The 19,894-nt window shown below is 38.0% G+C and overlaps 1 protein-coding gene across 1 annotated transcript in view; it reads left to right on the top strand.

Moving 5' to 3' along the window:
• Positions 1-10,539: 10,539 nt before the first annotated feature.
• Positions 10,540-19,894, top strand: part of BLNK (B cell linker) — an 84,612-nt gene continuing 75,257 nt past the window's right edge. The window contains exons 1-2 of the mRNA XM_084210777.1: positions 10,540-10,636; positions 14,232-14,294. Coding sequence (XP_084066903.1) covers positions 10,562-10,636; positions 14,232-14,294 — 138 coding nt within the window. The 5' untranslated portion in view covers positions 10,540-10,561. The remainder of the gene's footprint in view (positions 10,637-14,231; positions 14,295-19,894) is intronic.

The following is a 19,894-nucleotide window of genomic DNA, read 5'->3' as shown; positions in this document are numbered from 1 at the left end:
AACAATACAAAGGATAAAATCAACAATGGAACTTGGCAAAAACCTCCTAAAATCCCTTAAAAAATAATTAAGCTTCAATACTGGAACTCCATATAACATTTGACAAATAGTTCCCAGTACTATTTTCATCTCCTCTGTGAACAACAGAGGTGGTGTCATCTTCATTCAAGAAGTTTACTTAATTTTGTTTTCAAGTTTCCAAATAATGTTAAATTCGAAAACCAAAGTTCCTCTATTAGGCAAAAATTTTACAAGTCTTAAAGTCTTACCTTCTGAAACATGGAAGGTTCTTCAATATTTCTCCTAAATTCTACTATTCTGAAGCTATCAAAAAGCACTAAAATTTTATATGAAATGTTAAATTTCAACTTTGCTCTGAGACATTGTATTTGAACAGAGTCTTCTTTTGTAAAGAAGATGTTCTAGTTTTCTTCTATATGCAGTTGAACAAAATAGTTTTGAGGTTTTAAAACTGGAGTTCATAGTGGGAACTAATTGTAAATGTATTCTTTTACTAGTTATAGGCAGTACAGGTAAGGATATTTTTCTTAGAGAACTAAACACCATAAATATGAAATCTCTGTCTTTCAGACAGGATGAACAGATACAGAAAGCTGCTTTTTCAAAACAGAATCCCCTTGCTTTTGAGGTGTTTCTAATCTTTCAAGAACGGGGTAACACCCCACTCCCACAGGCAGTTTGTAATCTAAAAGCAAACAAAAATGACAGAAACTCACAGGGAAAAAAATAGGAGGCAGGAAGGAAATCCTTATGAATTAAAAGATTGGCTCCCATCAAACAGAGAGGTCTGGTCTCCTCTTCAGTCTGATCTGTATCAGTAGCAGGGTGAAAGTCAGACTTTCAGAGACAGCCAAAGATGGCCACCATATCCCTCCTAGAATGTTCTAACCTTCTTAGAGATTCTCAACCACACTTCAGCAGAAGAGGAGTTTCAGCTTATTTAGATTGACAAGCAAGTATCTGGGCTCTCAGGTTTCCTGGGATACAGATAAAAAATCTGAAGGAGACTGATGTAAGAAAACCCTCACAAAAATATATTGCATTCTTTCTGGCCTTTCTCTCCTGCTGTTCTGCTCTTACACAAAGTGTTGACTCACAGGGGTTTGAATGCTGTGAGAAACAGCACGAGTTAAGAGAGCTGAGTGCAATTCATCTGTTATGAGAACAAAAAGGAAAATGAAAATAATTATTTATAGTATCATGAAGTTCCTGAGTTCAGTCCACTCAGGGCAGAACCTCAGTTCTTAAGACACTTAAATCTTTCAATACCACAATTCAAGCTTCCTTTTGGATCTGCAATTATTTATGAAGTCTTGATAGATGAAGTTGTGGAGGAAATAGGTGAGCAAGAATCTCAGTAAAAAAATACATTATTTAATGAGTCAGTGATTGTGAGGCTTTCCAGGTGCAACCTGGAAATTACTTGATGGTTACTGTCCCTCACATGTTATTGAGCTTACTTTAACATCAGAAACAAAGACATGGCTGAAGCTGATGTAAGCACCCTGCCAACTGTCAGTAGAAATCCAAAAGCTGGACTGGCCAGCGGAGCAACACTGATGGCATCATGTCAGTGATGTGACAGGGACACGATGAGAGTGCCTGCAGCACACTGTGACAGAATATTAACTCTAAACAATAAAATTATTTCTGTACCTGAAATTCCAACTAAAGGTCAGCCACCCAAGTCAGCAGGAAAGAGTGGAGATGAATACAGTAAAAAGAAATTTGGCTTTTTAAAATAACTGTTATAAAAAATCTGTTATAAGCTATGGGCCATTCCAATTCATTCTGGTGATACAGGTGTAGCAGGGCCAGTGTATGTCCCCACAGCTTTTGCACTCACATGTACCAATCACATATACAGCACAGCATATGAAGCATTATGAGCTGGGGCACAGCTGACCACGAGGAGAGAATTGTCAGGGAATTCAATTGTCTGCTGTAGTCTGCCAGCAATGGAGAGATACAAAATTGCAAGCAGAAATAACAGATTATGCTCTGGACAGTGGAGAAGAGGTGACAAATGAGGCATGGGATGTTATGCAGAACATGTACGTTCCAGAGGATGAAAGTCATCACTGCATCATCTGATTTCTAACTTCTGCCCTCAGTGGATAACCATAGCACAGTCAAATCTCATTGCTTTGAAGGTCACTGCTGAGGTTTTTATCAGCCTGACATTTGTTGTCAACTTTTTTTTTTTTTAAAGTTCTCATTTCATTTTAATAACAAAGGAATGAGAACATGAAGGTTATGCGTAAAAAAACTCCCACTGATTTTTCATTAAATACTTGAAACGAAACAGACTTCAATTTATCAGGAATGTAGGTAACATTACCAAGTCTTTATTTACATCATACCTCCAATCAGCTTTTGAAAACAGGCATGGAATTCTAAGGTAGGACTGCTTTTGAGATGTTCAAAAACCTAAAAGAAGCATAAGAAAAACACTATACTAGAGTGCAATTTTTTGAGCAATTTATTCTCTTTCTCACTTGCTATGGTTTATAGTTCACTTCTCCAGAAGGGAAGTTAATATTCACCAGTTCTAGAGAAAAGAGTATTTCTAGAGAAGCGAAGCATTCATCACTGAGGGAAAACAGGAAGCTTCTATTTCTGCTACTGTTCAGTTTATTTTCTTGCAAATGCAGGTTTGCCCAATGCACTGCAAGAGAAAACAAAAGTAAGGGAAAATCTGCTTAAAACCATAATTAAGACACTTACTATCCACCCAAATAGTAGCTTATCCTCCTTTATACTCTCTGATAAAACAGCAGTGTAAAGTACATCAACATTGGGTAAATAATTTTATACTGTACAGTGAAGTGGGAATTTTACAATAAAAATTCTCCTTGCAAATGCAGTTTAGCCAGTGTGTTTATACCCCACATTGCTTCAAAGCATATTCATTATTTGAGATATATCATTCCCACGACAATGGGATCACAAGGAATCATGGTATAACAATGCTAGACCAAACAGACAGAATGTCAGCAGTGTCAAACTGGCAAATATATCATTTAACCACAGATCAAAAGAGAAAATCTGAAGGTCAGAAATGCAATATTTATAATGCTGTCAGCAGATGGATGCATACCAAACACCTCACATCCAGACCCCTAAAAAGCTTATCAGAGGAATGTTTACAACACACAAGAGAAGTGCTACTGGAGTATACACCATTTGTTTCCAGTATGAATGAACTCTGAGGCAAACATTTCCTAGTACGTTCCCCAGGAACAGCAAAAAATCTTGAGATACACTTTCATGGTACCAACATAAACAGCAGCCAACTACTACCCTCATTCCCACTAATTCCACCTGGTACAACAAAAGCTTCCCTGGCATTTTACCAGTAAGCACACATTTCCTTGGAAAGAAACTGACATGATTAGGATGGCTGCTGGCTATAGAAAAGAGGAGAGAATAAACAGAAACAACTCTGTGTTGTCAGTGATTCATACAAGGCACTTTGGAACAGTGCAAAGAAAACACCTGTGAGTAAATTCATGGTTTTTCTGGAGTATCTCTGTGGCAATGGAACTGGAGATGCTAAAGGTATGGAAGGAAGGTTGACAAAAACAAGTTCACAAGAAAAATGAAAAGAGAATTAACATAAGCACACCAAATTCTGGCTTTATTCAGCATATAACAACAGAAGACTGCTCCACATTTGGTGCGGAAAACAATCCATCACTGAGTGTTTTTTCCTTTCATACCCCTCTGAGAGCATTTTACCTAGATGTAAATTCACTTAATATCATGGTGATAGATGTTCAACAACATTACCATTACCTATATGATAAACAAAATCAAGCTAATAAAAAGGATCTAGAATAAAAGATTATAAAACTACTGAGTTTAAGTTTTGTGAGTCAAATGAGAAAAAATCAAAAGCAGTTTGTCATTTTCCTCTTGATAGTTTTTTCATTTACAATTTATTAACATAAACAGTATCTCTTGAAATATCTTTTTGATATCTCCCCAAATACAGTCAGAATTCTAAAAAAAATTAGATCTCTCAGTTTTCACAGTCCTTCTTATTGAGATTTTATCATAGTCTCTGTTGACTGTCAAATAAACTCTGCTCATTAAATTTTATCTATGTCAGCAGGCTAAGGACATAAGAAATGTAAAAGCCCTATTTATGAATCCAAAAACCTTGAGAAACATTCTCTATTCATACAGCTTGCCTCCTCTCTCCATTTCTTTACGTTTTGTACCCTTCCACTTCTAAAAACCTCTCTCTTTGTCACTCTCTTCAATTTCTCTATCTTCTATTTCTCAGTCTATCTTCAAGCTCCCCTCCTCTTTGGAATTCCTCCTTTTGTCTACCTTTATTTAACAGGCTTAGAACTCCATTTTCCCAACTTCATTTTCAGGGATCTGCTGACTGGAGGTAGAGAGGAGGTTTGCTTGTTTTTGGTCCAAACAATATCTGGATGCTGGCCAGCTGAACACGGACGCTCCACCCCGTCCCTCTTGAATAGGGAATAGAATGCTACCCTGAAGCCTTTGGTCCTCCCAAAACAATCACCTCTTGCTCCTTTCCTTCCTTCCTTCCACATGCTGTCTTTGTGACAATAAGCAATAAATACCTTGCCCAAAAAACCTTATATTCAGATTCTGTTCTCAGACTCTCCCTCCTCTCTATAACATTTAGCTAGTTTCCCTCAGATCTCCTTCTGTCCTACAGAAAGGTCCTGGATTTTGCAGTGCCCTGTTAACCCCATCCTGTTATTGATCCTTTCCAGTTTTATCTCAGTTATCCTAAATAAGTAAGAGAACTGAAGTTCTGACCTTTGAGAATTCACCTGGTACAAGTTTTTGAAGGAAACCTGCATGTCAGCATCACAGACACGCTATAATGCAGTACCATAACATACCATGGCACTGCACTGTACAATGTATGTGCACCAACAGGGTCACTTTGCTGAGATCCTCCACTGTAAAATACCATGTAGTGATGCCCACTGAGAGCTAAGAATTACTTTTACATTTTTCCATTTATTTCATAGCAAGACGCATGGGAATGGTAAAATACTTTCTACATATATCAATGCTCAAACCTCAAAAAGATAATAGTGATTGAAGAAGAATTCATTACACTAACAAAATCCATCAGAGAATATTAAAAAAAATTAAAACAAGCATCAGCCACAGCATTTTAAATTTAAGTTGCCTAGGAATTTTATTTAAATAAGGCAAGACACTGAAATAATACTGAAATTCTGTTTTTAAATTTACTCACTAGGTTTTAGTGCATAAAACCGTTGCCAGATGGAAAGCTGTTCGTACACATTTTTCCATATTTTATCAGAAGAGTCAACACAGATGAATTTCAAAAGAGAGGTTTTATAAAGAAACTATATAAAGTCTAAGTGCAAACTATACGAGGCAGCACATGAATCTAGAGGAACAGACAGCAAGTTTTTTCAATGTGTTCAAAAGAATAAGAATCAAAAAAGTGGCTCAGTTAAACAGCAAAGAATACAGAGTACTGGCAAAGGATATCACAACCAAGCACTACAGCATCAATTCCAGCCTTCAAAAAAATCAAAGAGAATCTCTAATGAACATTGTCACTTTTGCAGCAGGTTGTGGTTTTATTACTGCTATATTTTATTGTACTAGTTAAAAACATGAATTTTTGAAAAGATAAAGAAAACTAGGTGCAAAATCCAGGCTACAAACAAATACCTATGAGAATAAGTACATTTTTAATGCATGGTTCGTTGCAGTGAAGCTCTCCAGAATAACAGCTGAATCTATTGCTAGATCTAAAGAGAAGGTCAAACCAACAATGAAAAGCCATATCAAAAGATTTCAGAAGGTTGAGTGATAACACAAAGAGCAATTGTCCTTGAGACAATGGGGTTTATGTCATGTATCCAGCCTCTCTGATAAAACTTGCAAACAAAACCCCCCTGCATTCAGCAATAATTAAAATTCAGTTGAAACTACATGCCCCAGAAATTGATTAAAGAATTACTGAAATAAAGAAAAAGGGCATATTTATGCAGCAAATTGTATGTAGTGCAAGTGATTTAAAGGTGACAGTTTCAAATCAGTGAATAGCCTTGGTGTAGCAATGGTGCTAACCATTCTCAGCAAGTTTTTGGGGATCTGAGGTTTGTTTTCATATTTTTTCTATTTGAGGCTTCTTTGGGTCTCAGTCTTTTGTGAGTCCAAGAAAGGCAACACACCAAAACTAGAACAATAGACATGGAAAAAACTCAGGTACCCATTTCATAGCATGAAGGTTTTCATAACTTTTGGACAAACATGGATATATTATGTGCTATGATTCTCCGTGCTACAGCAGTGAATGTTCTCACAGAAACAAGGATGGAGGAAAACACCGTGACAGCAAACAAGGAGACTGGCAAAGATCCATGAAGTTCTTAGGCAGGTGTTGCTCTCTCTGGCCTCTGAAAAACTCCTTAATTGACTTATCAAAATCCTAAAAAACAATCTACTTCAGTCACAAATGAAAGTCAAGACTCTGGAACTGGGTTTTCATACCGCCGATATCTACAGGGCAAATATCTCCCCTTGAACGTCACGAGGGAAGGAGGAGAGCAAACTAGAGAACAGTCAGCCCAACTTCAAATCTCACAAATATACAATGCAACTGTTGGGCCTCAATATAGATATAAATTATTTCTGCAGTAAAAACTGACTTTCAGGAACAAACTTGTCAAACCAGTCTAATTTCCTTCCTCATTATGATAGCTACCTACATAAGGGGCACAAAGCCCATATTATAACTGATGCTTTTATTAAGGTTCCACATAAAAATCATCACATACAAACTTGAGAAACGTGATTAAAGCGCTGTTTGTTGTAAGAGATTATCTGACTCTCATGGAGAATATATCCTGTGAATCACTTCCAAACTCAAAGAGTGTTTCAAGCAGAGTTCCACAGGGGTTTGTCCTGGTCTTAACTGTATTCAGGATTTTGTTAATAACATGGGTGCTGCACAGCAAGCATTCCTAAAGTCTATCAGCCAGAAGTGGTTTACATGAGCTAAAGAGTATACTGAGAGCAATTTAGACACCTCATTTTTCAGAAAGATACAGCCAACTTGAAGAGTGTGCTGAAAAGGAGAAGACTTAAGAGTTTCCCAAACCACTACTTATGAACAAATGCTCCTGAAACTGGATTGGCTCCTTCAGAAACAGCAGGATGTCTCAGTCAAGCCCATCTGGTGCTTAGACAGCAATTAGCCTTACAAACAGACATTTCCTTTTGCTCCCTCCAGCAGCAAAGCACAAAATTTATTCTAGATCTCCTTGCTGTTCCAGTTAAGGACACGGTGAATCTGATGCATCCCCAACAGCTCAGTTAAAAAATTGAGTTACTGAACTGTTTTCCAAGACTGACCCAATTTCCTCTAGTTGTGTTTGATCCTGCCTCTCTGCTGAAGCCCTGCCAAGATCTCTCCAGGTCCCTTTCAGACTCTCTGATTTCTGTTGATTATGTTGCTTTTTTTATTTCCTGTTAAGTGAAAAAAAGAAAAAAGACAAAACCAATTAGCAAGACTTTTATCAAACTTCTAGACAGATAGTTGTAAGCAAGACTTCATTTTCCAATGTTCTTTATAGACTTATTTAGACTATGAGTATATTCTAGCTTTTTACTTTAAGAAGTTTTTCTCCCACCCACCATGAATGCCAAGCCTGTCAATCACACTAACAACAACAAGATACATATGGGACAGTTTAAGGAGGAAGAGCAGACATGAGAAGCTGCTCCTTTAACTTACTTGGAATCAACTCCAACATGTGTGCCGGAGAAAAAAAAATGAGTATGTGGTAAGTCACATTACTTTCATTATTTTTGTATTAAATGGGAAAAAACAATCAGGCACAACAGTCCATATTTTCTGTACTGTAATATTTTATTGACCTATTTTGCTCAAGTATATTTTCCTGGGGCAGTATTCCAATGTTACATCCAGTAAAACAAGTCGCTTGCTGCTGCTACAGGGTTTTGCAAAGCTGAATTTTACTGTGAAAGTTTTGAGATAGATTTAATACATTTAGTACTTATGTTCATGAATATATAGAGAGTATTTAGTAAGAAATGCCAGTGGTATGATCTAGGAAACAGTTTTACACTGCTTTTTAGCTATGAAATCACAAATTGAGAACTTAATTTACAAAAAGCCAAGGAGTTGGAGCCTGCAAAAACTTTGGTTTTATGTTGCTTCAGACTAGGAAATGAACTTTAGCCAATATATAGTGTAAAGATGTGTTAACTCTTCTTGATATACTGGTTCTGTATGGGAATTAATTTCTCTTTAGAGGACAAAATACTTAGTGTATAAAAGGTTCACCTTTAGATTCCTCTAAAATTTGGTGGTTCTCAAGTACTAAATGTCCTTTTACATTAGAGCTCAAAGTAATGAAATTTCTTAATATATGGAATCTGATTTCTACCTTTTTTTTTCCATTGTCTCAAGGAAAAGTGCACATTAAAAAGTGTTAATGTCTCCAGTAAGACACAAGTTTTTAAAATAGCAGATAACTCTCTGCACACATATCCAAATATATTTTTAAGCCTGCCAGGGTTCACAGCAGATCAGAAGGCTCCAGGGAATTTTCAAGTAGCAAGCAAGCCTGATCTGCCCTAGGTTACTGCTGTTTCACATTCAAGTATCTAAATTCTGCTTCAAAATTTTATGTAAGCACCTGAAAGTTTAGAAAGAAACCATTTCTGTGGCCTGTCTTTATCTGGGGAACTCTGGAAGCCTCAGTATTCTGCTCAAGAACTCCTCTCACTACAGCCCTCACAGCCAACATGTGTCCAAGTGCACATATTTATTTGAGTTTATCACACTATGGAAGTGTGATACATACATACATTACACAGAGGAACTAGAAGTATGAGGTGCTAAGTAGAATCAGTAATCAAATGTGGGGTTCCCCACCCAACAATTCTTGAAATAATCCTCTTGAGGGTCATGGAAAGCAAGTGGAAGTGTGTGACAATATTCTCCATTTCTGTCACACCTAATGACAGAGAACTACAGCATCGATTGAGCCAAGGGCAACACCAGCATTAAGACGGAGATGCAGGAACCCAGATGAGCCTCCCCATGTCCCTGGTCTTTTTTGGTTTTTTTCCTCTCTTGTCATTATGTTTAATCTGACTAAAACACTAATGGAAAAATATTTCCTGCAAGTCTTACAATTCTCTTTGGTTGTGAACTACTTGTGCCCCTTCGGGAGCACAAATCTGAGCAGGACCTTCCCAAACAGATCTGCCTCGTTCCACAGACAGAGGCAGATTGCATTAACCCTGGCCTTTTAAGAGACTGTCCTAAGAGCCTAGAACACAAATTAAGGCAATGTCAACACAGAAGAACTAGCCACAATCTAGTGGTGAGGGAGAGCAGAGAGAAAACAGGTAAGAGAAGGAGGACACCTGGACACAGCAAGGTGGGGCAGCTGGCAGGGCAGAGCTGCAGCTCACCCTGCACTGCAGGATGGAGACAGCAGCTGGCAGCCAGGAGCAGTTCTCAGCACCTCAGTACTTCCAAAAATGCTCCCGGCCTGATGAGGAGGAGGAAGAGGAGGAGGAGCAGCAGCAGGTACGGCTGGCAGCGCACACTGAACTGTGAAATTCTTAACACGCTATTTTTAATTTGCCTTTGAGATGTTCTGAACTAGGACTGCTTACACCTACTCAATAAGCAAACAGCCTGCACTTCACATTATTAATGTTCCACACCTGATGCCATCTGGTATTTGGTTGCTTTGTGTAAGCAGCCATTAAACCTGTAACTCACACATCTCCTACCGAGCTGCTTCCCACCTTCACAATTCATGACAACTCTACAAAGATAAAATCACCCCTGCATTCAAACTAGGCAAGCAAAATTTCTTCTAAGGAACACATGCACCTCTCTCTTCTGGTTCTGCATATAATGGAAAGAGTATTGCTGCCTCCTGTCATCCAGGAAGATGGTGTCCTCTTTGGAAAAACTCACAGCCAACATTCTGAAACATTGAACAGCACAAAACACTATGAAATTCAACATCATTTTTTCCTGATATGCCAGCCAAGCACCTCTAAGGTTTTTCTAAGGAGGGCAAATTTAAGATGCAAGAGCTTCAATCGTATTTCTGAAACTCTGGGAGTGGAGTTCTGCCAGGTTCAGTGTTCTGCCAAGTCAGAAAATAGGAAAAAGGTATTCACTGGCAACACCTGACCTGTCAGTCACTCTAACAGTAAAAAAAACATGCAGGAAAATGTTAAAGATACCAGATGAGACACTTGAATTTTTTCAGTAATGACAGGTATGTGCATGTGTTGATATAACAACCAGTTTCCTTATACTGGAGTCACTCACACAAGAACATTGGTACTTCCTAAATCACCCTTTACAGGCGTTCACTTTAAGTGAGCAAACAGGAAAAAAGTTGCAAAAACTACTTCCTCCTCAGAGTTCTATATCAGTAAAAAACAGTAAAGCAAGAGTTCAGTATTACTCAGGCAGATCAAGTCTCTCTCCCTGGATAGAAGCATGACCACAAAACTACCATCTCAAGAGGAGTTTGAGAACTGGACAGCTTTTCAAGTTGCAGATCTCTTAAGACAGGTACTGACTCCATGTGTAAGACTTTAGAGAGTTCAGTGTATATTCAGCTAGCAGAAACACTTACTGGACTTATCCTTGAAAACCAGATATCTTATCCTACATCTACCACAAATATTTAAGAGTGCTAAAAATAGTTTAGTCACCACTTATATTAATATAACTTCAGTTTTCCGTAGAAATCTAATTCATGGTAGAAGCAAAGATCTCCAGCATTACAAACCATACAAAAAATGTTTTCTCACAGGAGTATTGCTTATAAGAGAAAAGATATTTCATGCCCAAAATTATTTCCTGCTGGGAAAAAAATAATCCTTTCAGAGAAAATATGTCTATTTTTATGTATGAATATAGCTTTAAAATTTACAGCATGTCAATAAGAATCTTCTCTTCATGTTTTCTTCTCAATGCATATATACACACAGTAGTTGCTAGATGTTTAAGTTTAATGTACTTGAACTTTTGCGGGGGTGGGGGGGGGGGCATTGAGTCATTCCTTTTGGCTTGTATATTTCTTTGTTCTACAAGGTCCTTTCTAGTATATCTAAAATAACCTGAATTGCACAAAGTATTCCAAGCTCATTTTCAGTCATCTTTCATTATCTTACTAATCTCCTCTCAGATATACAAAATACATCCTCCAAGACAGAGCCTTTTTAAATCACATTTTTCCTTTTAACCTACTGAATACTATTACTCAGGTTTTAGAGCTCTACCTGTAATTTCTAAAGCCCATTCCTGAAACTGGATATACAATGTCATTTTAAATCTCTTTTGTTTGTTTCTATGCAAGTTACTCTATGTAATAACGTATATGGGAGTTTTTTCCTTGTGTTTATTCTAATTCTAACTGTAAGAGCACCAATCTTTTCCAGTACCTTCTATACACCAACAGTGAGAATTCACGGTCATTAAAGTTTCTCATCATGATAGCCTGTAACTGTTTCTTCACACGCTACCTTTTCTGTTCACAAAACCTGCCAATGCAGAGAAACCAGCAGGTCTCTGTGTTATTCTATGCCATTACAGAAACTGTAAGGTGCACTTTTGAAAGAATTGTAAGGGCTGGCTGAAAACCAGAAAACAAATACACTGATTTAATTCTGCCTTGAAATATCAGATCCCATTACTGCCCCAGCACAACACTTTTACCTGAAGTTATGCAAGTCACCCAGGAAAACATGACATTTCCCAAGTGTTTGACTTGCAGCAGTGGGAGGCAAGAGCTCCAACCACAGTGGCAGCTCTGCTCAGAAGGTAAAAATGGCAAAATATTTACTATGCAGATATACATTTCTATCTCTTAGATGTAACCAGTTGTAGTACCCAGTGGATACTGTGTGAGTTTTATTTGTCCTGCACATCAACTCCCCTTACAAATGAAGTTTTCATGTCAGAGAGTGGTCTCAGGATAGAGTTATTAGTGATTTTGGAGCACTTGGACATTGAAGAGTGCTGTAGAACAGTTCAGATTTTTAAAAAATCATTCTGGGTTTAGAGAAGATTTTGAGTACTGTGCAGGACAGGTACACAAGATAGACAAGCAGTGAGCACTGAACAGAAAACAATACATCAACCTTCAGGAAAGTAATATCAGCTTCCATGGTCTCTGTCTGAGGCTGGGTTTTCTAGAAGAGGTATCCCCATGTTGACGCCACAATACATATGTAAAATGGGTATGTACGTATGCGCCATGCAATTTTAGTATTTTCTGAAATTTAAAAGTCTTAATGATACAGATTTTTCTGTGTCATAAATACAGAAATTCTTAACTAGCCATTCTACAAAGTGTTTCCGGCCTCATGAAAGGCATTTTTTATAAAATCAATACCTTAACTACTAAATAATAATTAACCACACAGGTTTTGCATTTTCCCTCATAAATAAGTGAAGATAATAATGGAGACCTGTTAGCCATGTGGATGTACCTCACTGTCATCTTGCATCTATGCTGCAATTGCAACAACACTGAAATATTCCATGTTGTGTTCAGAGATTTTTCTACTTGGCCTCAATTTGCCACGTAGTCTGGTCCCTCTCCTAGTACTGATCTTAATGTACGTGTAAGAAAAGTCAGTGCAATCTCAGGAAAATTAAAGGTTCCACGGTCATCACTAAACACCAGCAGCAAGACACCCACTTGCCTGATGCATTAACCATGTAAAATGAACAAATTTTCCCTTACACAAAAGCTTGATTAATAGCATAAGGCAAAGCTCAAAAGCAACTCATCAAGCCAGTAACTGGAGATATAGGTAGAAACTAGAAATAGATGAGCAAAAGCCAAGAGAAGCAGTGAGTCCATAGCCTTGATTATTTGCCTCTCCACCAACACCAGTGCAATAGAGGGAAAATTAACACAATGCACAAACGACCACTGGCCCAACAAGCACAGCAGCTCTCTCTTTTGAATTGTGACCTATTCTGCATTGCAAACAAGCAGGACTCTCCCAATCATAGTAGAAAAAAATATATATAAACCCAGGCATATCAGCTAACAGACCAAAAAAAAGAATATACGTCTGAACACGACATTTTCATATCAAAAAATAGATAAAATTTACGCATTTAATATTTAAGCATGATCAGTTTTAAGTAGTCTAGAAATACAGAATTATCTTAGGGAAGCCACATAACCATGTCTATGAGAAGAACTTATTGCACTAATATTTCTCTGTTAGCATCTGATTTGGTCACTACTGATACCGACATTTACATCTAAGCATTAGAAATACCAAAACTCAATTTAAGAGTGGTACATTCTTAAAGAAAAGATTCCTACATTCTTTTGCCACTTTCTATGCATAATAGTTAATTTCTTTTAAAAGCCACACTAAGTCATCTAACACACCATGATATCTTTAGGACATCTTCAGCCTTGATCCACTCTTTTCCACTTTTTAATAGAAAATCCAATGTGTCCATTTTTTTCCAAACTACGATTCAGTAGTTAGTTCTATTTCAAGATGCAATATTTATGGACATTCGGGTTGCATTTTAATTTATAATCACCATCAACTTTGTTAAAAAACACTATTACCACAACCAAGATACAGACAAAAATCCTGTTTCTGAACCCAAATTCTTTCCCACCATCATGGTAAGTGCAAGACACAGCCCAAAGAGCTGGTGCCAAAGTCAAACAGGACAAACAGAGGTTGGTAAACAGCCATGTGGGGTGATGACATGGCTACTGCTGAACTTTTGCCTCAGGGCCTCAGGTTACCTTTTAACCTGTTTCTAATTCTGGCTTCTTATCCCACAGCAATCCACAGTATTTCTGTTGGGCTCCTTGCTCCACTTATATGACATTTGCTGCTTTGAAATTTCTTCTTGTCTACTCCATTCACAATTTCATTAGCCCTTAACTCCTGTAATCATTCTTCCTAAGAAAGAGGTAATACTGTGTCTTATCTCTTAGGTGAAAGTCACTGCCTAAGCATTACAGTTACACAATTTTCTTTTCCTAATTACCCTTGTCAAGCAGTGTAACAATTTCCACAACTCTGAGTATTTGAGCATGGAAATATTAATTAGTTTGTTTACAAATGCCAAGTTTCACACTACTGTAATAATCTTGTCTTTTTTCTCACCTCAGTTTGGAATGCCTGAATCTGCTGCGGTTGTAGAAAAACTGTGCATGAGTGGATCTCATTTCTTGGTAAGCAAATATTCCATAAGAGCTCTCACTCAGGTGTATTTCAGCTTGGGGATTGTACTCCTTACAGTGCCAGGAAATCATGTGAAATGTTTCCTTCTCTATACACACTTCATCAATTGCTTTGATTTTGCAATTTAGTGGGTTGATTTCTACCTCTGACTCAAGGAATCCCCCTACACAAAAGAAATCCCAGTCAGCCTTCCCCCATTCAGAGAAAGGGCAGATATTATCAGCCATCAGCATACGGGTGTGGCAGGGGACAGCTCATGAAATACGTAGAGATGTTCAGAATTCAAAAATCCCAAAAAATCCTGAAGCTGTTATGTGCCTGTTAACTGTCTTTGCAAGAACCTGAGGGTTTGCACTTCAGTTTATCCTTCAGTTATAAGAAGAATATGATTTCCTTCTACTCCTGTCTGCAAAGTCTAAACAAAAGCTCAACATCACCTTTAGACATTAAGCTTAGAATCACTAGAGAAAAGCTGGCCATCTATCACTACACACTACACAGCAACGAACCAAAAAAACCAAGCCCAAAACACTTATAACAAAACACTTGAACAAGCCTGATGACACCTAGTAAATAGAAGTGATAGGTTTACCCTTGCATAATAATTTTTATAAAGCAAATACAAGTTTGCTGCTGTGTGTGCACAGAGACCCTGTGTGTGTGCACACACCCTGTGCACACATGTAGATCTCACAATACATGTGCGGCATTTCTGTGCGTCTGGCAAGAGTTAGATGAATATTTAGATACAGATCTGGTTTTGCTGTGAGATCTGTTAAGAATCACTAAAAGTGAAAATTCCTTAGCCAGGCAGATAAAGAAAGCAACTCTGAGAACACAGAGAGCTTCCCCCACTGCACGTTCAGAGAGGCCCAAGTTGCTGTTTTACCTTTGAATCAGCTGAAAGATTGTCCTCCATCCCAGCTGAGGAAGGCACATCCGAGTGCCTGTGAAGGCAGGGAGGGCACCCCAAGGGGAGCCACCCCAACACCAACCCATCCCAGCCTTCACAATTCCCAGCCAAGCCCTTCTTCTCACAGTGTGACTCCTCCAGCCTGCCCCAAAGCCCTGCTATGGCCCTGACCCCTAAGCACACACAGGACAGGGGTTTTATGCCAGTGAGATATGCCAAAACCCAGGGGTAGTGCCAGCCCACTTCTGGGCAGCACTGGAGGGAAGCTTTCCTGGAAAGAAAGATCTGCAGCCAGCACACTGCACTTTTATCAAAGATATAACCACCAACCCACCAGATGTGCCTTTATTTCCTGGTTTTCCAGTGAGGACACTCATCTTTTGAATTTTTCCAAAGAGGAATGTTGTCAAATGCTGGGAAAATGCTGCAGAGGGTAATTATCCTAAAGCCTGCCACTGAACTAACACGAAACAACTTAGGGAGCCGTCCTGCACAAAATCCTTCAGGTCAAATGCAAACTGCATTTTATTTGAAAGTGAATCAAACATTTATCAACAGTTAAGTGTTTTTGAACTTTAAAGTGTTGGGAGTCATGCAGGCATTATAGCCACAAAATCTGTGATAAGTTGGCCACAACACCTTAAATCAATTTCACTGCCTTCAGAATAAAAATAATCAACATTTATATGGTCATTTCTTTGAATATTTCTTCCCTTTGAGTGGCTAAAAAACAATCATTTTTATGGTAATATCATATTCTATTTTATAAACATACTGAGCATCCAACTGAACTTTTATAGGAAACTAAATTACATGCATTTCATAAAAATTTAGAAGTAATAGGTCTTCTTTTACACTTCTGTAGACTCTAAAAACACAAAAGGTTGGTATATTAGATCTGAAGTGTACCATGCAGTTTCATTTTTCATCAATAGTACCATACTTGTGATAGTTACTCAACATGCAGGTCACATCTCAGTGATGCTAATCTAGTCCTAATGTGCAAATCAGCATTAAGCCACAGCTGCATTGCACAGAGCATATTATATTCTCCCTTGCTTTTTAATGTCTGAACTTGCTACACTGTGCTCCTGGCTTTTCAGTTCCCTCTAAGTGTAGGTTGCTTGTTTGATGTTTATTTTTAAATTCTGTTCTGAATTCCTAGTGACAGACTGAAAAAGATATAAAAACAAGGAAGTTTTACTTGAACTTCAGAACTGAAAATATGAGACTTTTTTATTAGATTTGTATATAGAAACTTACTAAAAGAAATCTAAACACAGCATAAATGGTCAGGCATTGATTCTAAACCACTTTCATTTCTCCTCTTTCTCGCTCTTTCAAAATGTGTTTTGAATTGCATGGCTGGAATAGGAATACCCTGGAGAAAACCATAGCCATGTTATTCACAAATGCTCTACTGGGGATTTTTGAATAATATTTAAAAAATGGAACCAAGTGTCTTCCTGTGGGAGATTCCTGACTCCCTGCCAGTGCAAAACACTGCCAGAGCTTGTCAGGTTCAACTCACCGAGCCTGTCCTTTGACATCCATTTCTGTCAGCATTGCTACTGAGAAAAAGCAGCTCTTGTCCAGAAAAAGCAGCCCTGGTCTCACTTGGGTGCTCCCTCCCATCCCTGCAATGCAGAAGAAGTAGACAGGAAAGCACAGGAACCACATCTTCTTTCAACAGTGACCACAATAACCAAACACACCACACCTAGAACTCTGCTGCTATTTGAAATCTCCCACCTTTCTTAGTTGCAGCTAAAAGAGTATTTCCCAAAGATGGGAGTGGTATTTTCACAGCATGGGATATGGGAATAGGTGAAAAGACATTAAAATTGGTTTAGGTGGCTTGGATATCTGCTGGGAAAAAAGAAAACCAGCATCAGGTTCTGTTCAGATTGATCTGACATCCACCCCTGCATACTTAGTTTTACAAATAAAATTCAGACCATGAATGCCTTGAGTTTCCAGAGAGGGGGAAAATTATTTTCTAGGTCCTGTGTAAATAAAAGAAATTGAAGACTTACTAAGTACATTCTTATAAGCTAATTCTTCTGGGAAAGAGCCAAAAGAGTCTTGCAGTGTTTTCCCTGGGTGTCAAGCAAGGATAGAAAGCTTAGGTAAGGTCAGAGAAGCAGGTCCAGGTACTGTTGAGTCCCACCCATGGGCTGGCTGTTGACACCTTAATGCCCCAAGTGCATATCCAGGGTTTCATAATATACTGCATATCTCAGAAAGCCATAAAATAAGTTTTTGCAATGACACAAAACTTTAATATTAAAGTTTTGGCATACCCAATTGTTTTGGAAGTAGAAATGATGTTGGCATTGTTTGTCCTGCCTTTGGCAAGCACACGAGGTTACCATGGCAAAAAAAGGATTGCTCACCACAGAAAATTGATGCTACAAAAATACACATCTTCAGCTACAAAACTAAATTAGGCCACGTAACTGCATTAATTAAGTTGCAGTTTTACACAATTTTTATTCCTCTGACATTGCCTTCTCCTATTTATCTACCATCTGCCACCTTTCCCCTTTGCATTTCACCATGACTGAGCCCCTCTTCACCCAGCCCCCTTTAAACCTCCTTGCCTTCAGTGCCTTCCAACACCTAGTGCTTTGTTTCTGCTCCCCTTTCAGCCAGGGCCCTCCTTCCCTTTGCTCCTTAATTAGGTTCTATTGGTCATGGATTGAACTTTCTCCTACTGACATTCCTCATGGATTTACACTCCTTCAGGCTTGCCTCATTTCCATTCTTCACAGCTGTAAAGGTTTCCTGTCAGAGGCAGAAGAAGTGGCTAAGATATCAAAAGTATTTTTTCAGAAACACCTTAATTTCCAGGTATTTCTACAGGCTGTGCTCACTTTCTCAGTGAAGAGAGGATAGTAGTAGGAGCTGGGCACCTTAAGAGCTGGGTCTCTTTTGTGCAATGAGAAGTGATCTTAGCACCTATCCCTTTAGCAAGTACCTCACAGACTTTGAAAACACAGTTAAAATAAAGCTGTTTAAAATGAAAGTTTTCAGGGCAGGAAGAAACTGAAAATATTTCCTTCTCCAGGGAAACAGATGCAAAGCATTAAAAGAGAAAGCAGAAAACATAACAAAGCAGTGCAAGCTTTGCCCCCGAGCAGTTCTTGCAGTGATGCAGTGGGGGGCAGAGCAAAGGGCCAGGTAAGAACAGCTCCCTGGGTCCCCTGAACATCAGCAGTTGCCAAGTCCAGAGGGCTTTGGTTCTGTTTCTTGCTGTTTCTAACCAAATAGGAAACTGTTTCTGAAAGCAGAATCAGTTACTCAGAGTCATTTCAAGAAGAAAACAGTAAGAACGTGTCTTAGAAAGAAGACAAATGTTGTTTAACTTATCCGGTAACTAGAAGCAAAGAGTCACCTTAAAGAGGCATGGGCTACAAGAAAGATATTTTACAGTTAAGCACCTCTGCTGCTTATGAGTCATCTTCAACCAGGTCATAAGGTACAAGGGTATTTTTGCATTTATGCATTACCAAAGCATAAGACAATTGTAAAGTAAAAGCAAAATTTGCATATTTTTCCTTATTCTCAAAAAAAAAAAAAAAAAGGCAAAAGAAATACGAAGCTGGATTACTGAACATAGATATAATTTCTGAAATCCAGGGCACTGTGAATTTACACATCATTCTTGGCACACAAGAACACATCATTTTAGCAATCAAGTTATTAGTTAAACATATATGAATATTAGCAAATAAAACACTCAAAAGAAATTATTAGACTGAGATACAAAGTCAAACATCATTATCACTGGATTCCCATGATAGTTAGCTTAGAAACTGAATTTTATCCAATAATTTTGAATTCTTTTCCTGCCAAGTATTTTCAAATACCTCAAAAGCAATTTAATAAAACTGTCTAATGTCATAACCCAGCAATGGAATCCTGCAGTAAAAAATCCTGAGCCCATGCAAAAGTATTTATTGCAGGAGTGGCCCCTTATTTTTTTTTCTGTGACAGAAGAGTATTTCTATTCATATTCCAAATGCTCCTGCCAGAAATTATTTGAACATATTTTTTTGTTTGTTTATGCAGCAGTTGCAAAGGATGTAAAGTGCTTGTCTGCTTTCCAGTCTTTAAGCTCCAGCACATAACAATTCAATTGAATTCTAAATGTCATGATAGTCATAATTACATTAAATATGGATTAAAGGAATATCTTTTGACACAGAATTCTTTGTTCTTAAAGTTTGCTGATAATTTTAAATGTTGAATTTTGTGTACCTTTCCAGTTCAGGGAACACAGAAAAGAATGTGAGAAGTTGTGGAAATTAAGCCACTGTGTCATAGTTTCTAATGTGGACTTTGTAAGCCCTTCACTGAAAAACAGGAAAATTTCACAGAGCCTTGGGCTTTGTAATTTTCGATTTCCTCCTGTTTCTGTTTTGTTCAAGTATCCTAGTTATAAAAGTGCCCCCCTTCTTTTGAGAATTTGTGATTAGAAGAATCTTCCTTTTGGTTGCTTTTGTACTTATTCCTTCATGAAAGATCAGGAGATTTGACAATGCATCTAAGTTGTTTCACAATGCCAATGTCCAAAATCATTAGTAACATACAAAAATCGAGCCAGAAACTATAATCACTACCCCATTGTTAAATACCAGCTGCTAACCATTTCAGAAACCTTCTAGCATGCCT

This window comes from Fringilla coelebs, assembly GCF_963513975.1.
Source record: "Fringilla coelebs genome assembly, chromosome: 8".
In the NCBI taxonomy this organism is placed as follows: Eukaryota; Metazoa; Chordata; class Aves; order Passeriformes; family Fringillidae; genus Fringilla; species Fringilla coelebs.
The sequence above is the reverse complement of the archived record's forward strand: the minus strand, read 5'-3'. Positions and strand labels throughout refer to the sequence as shown.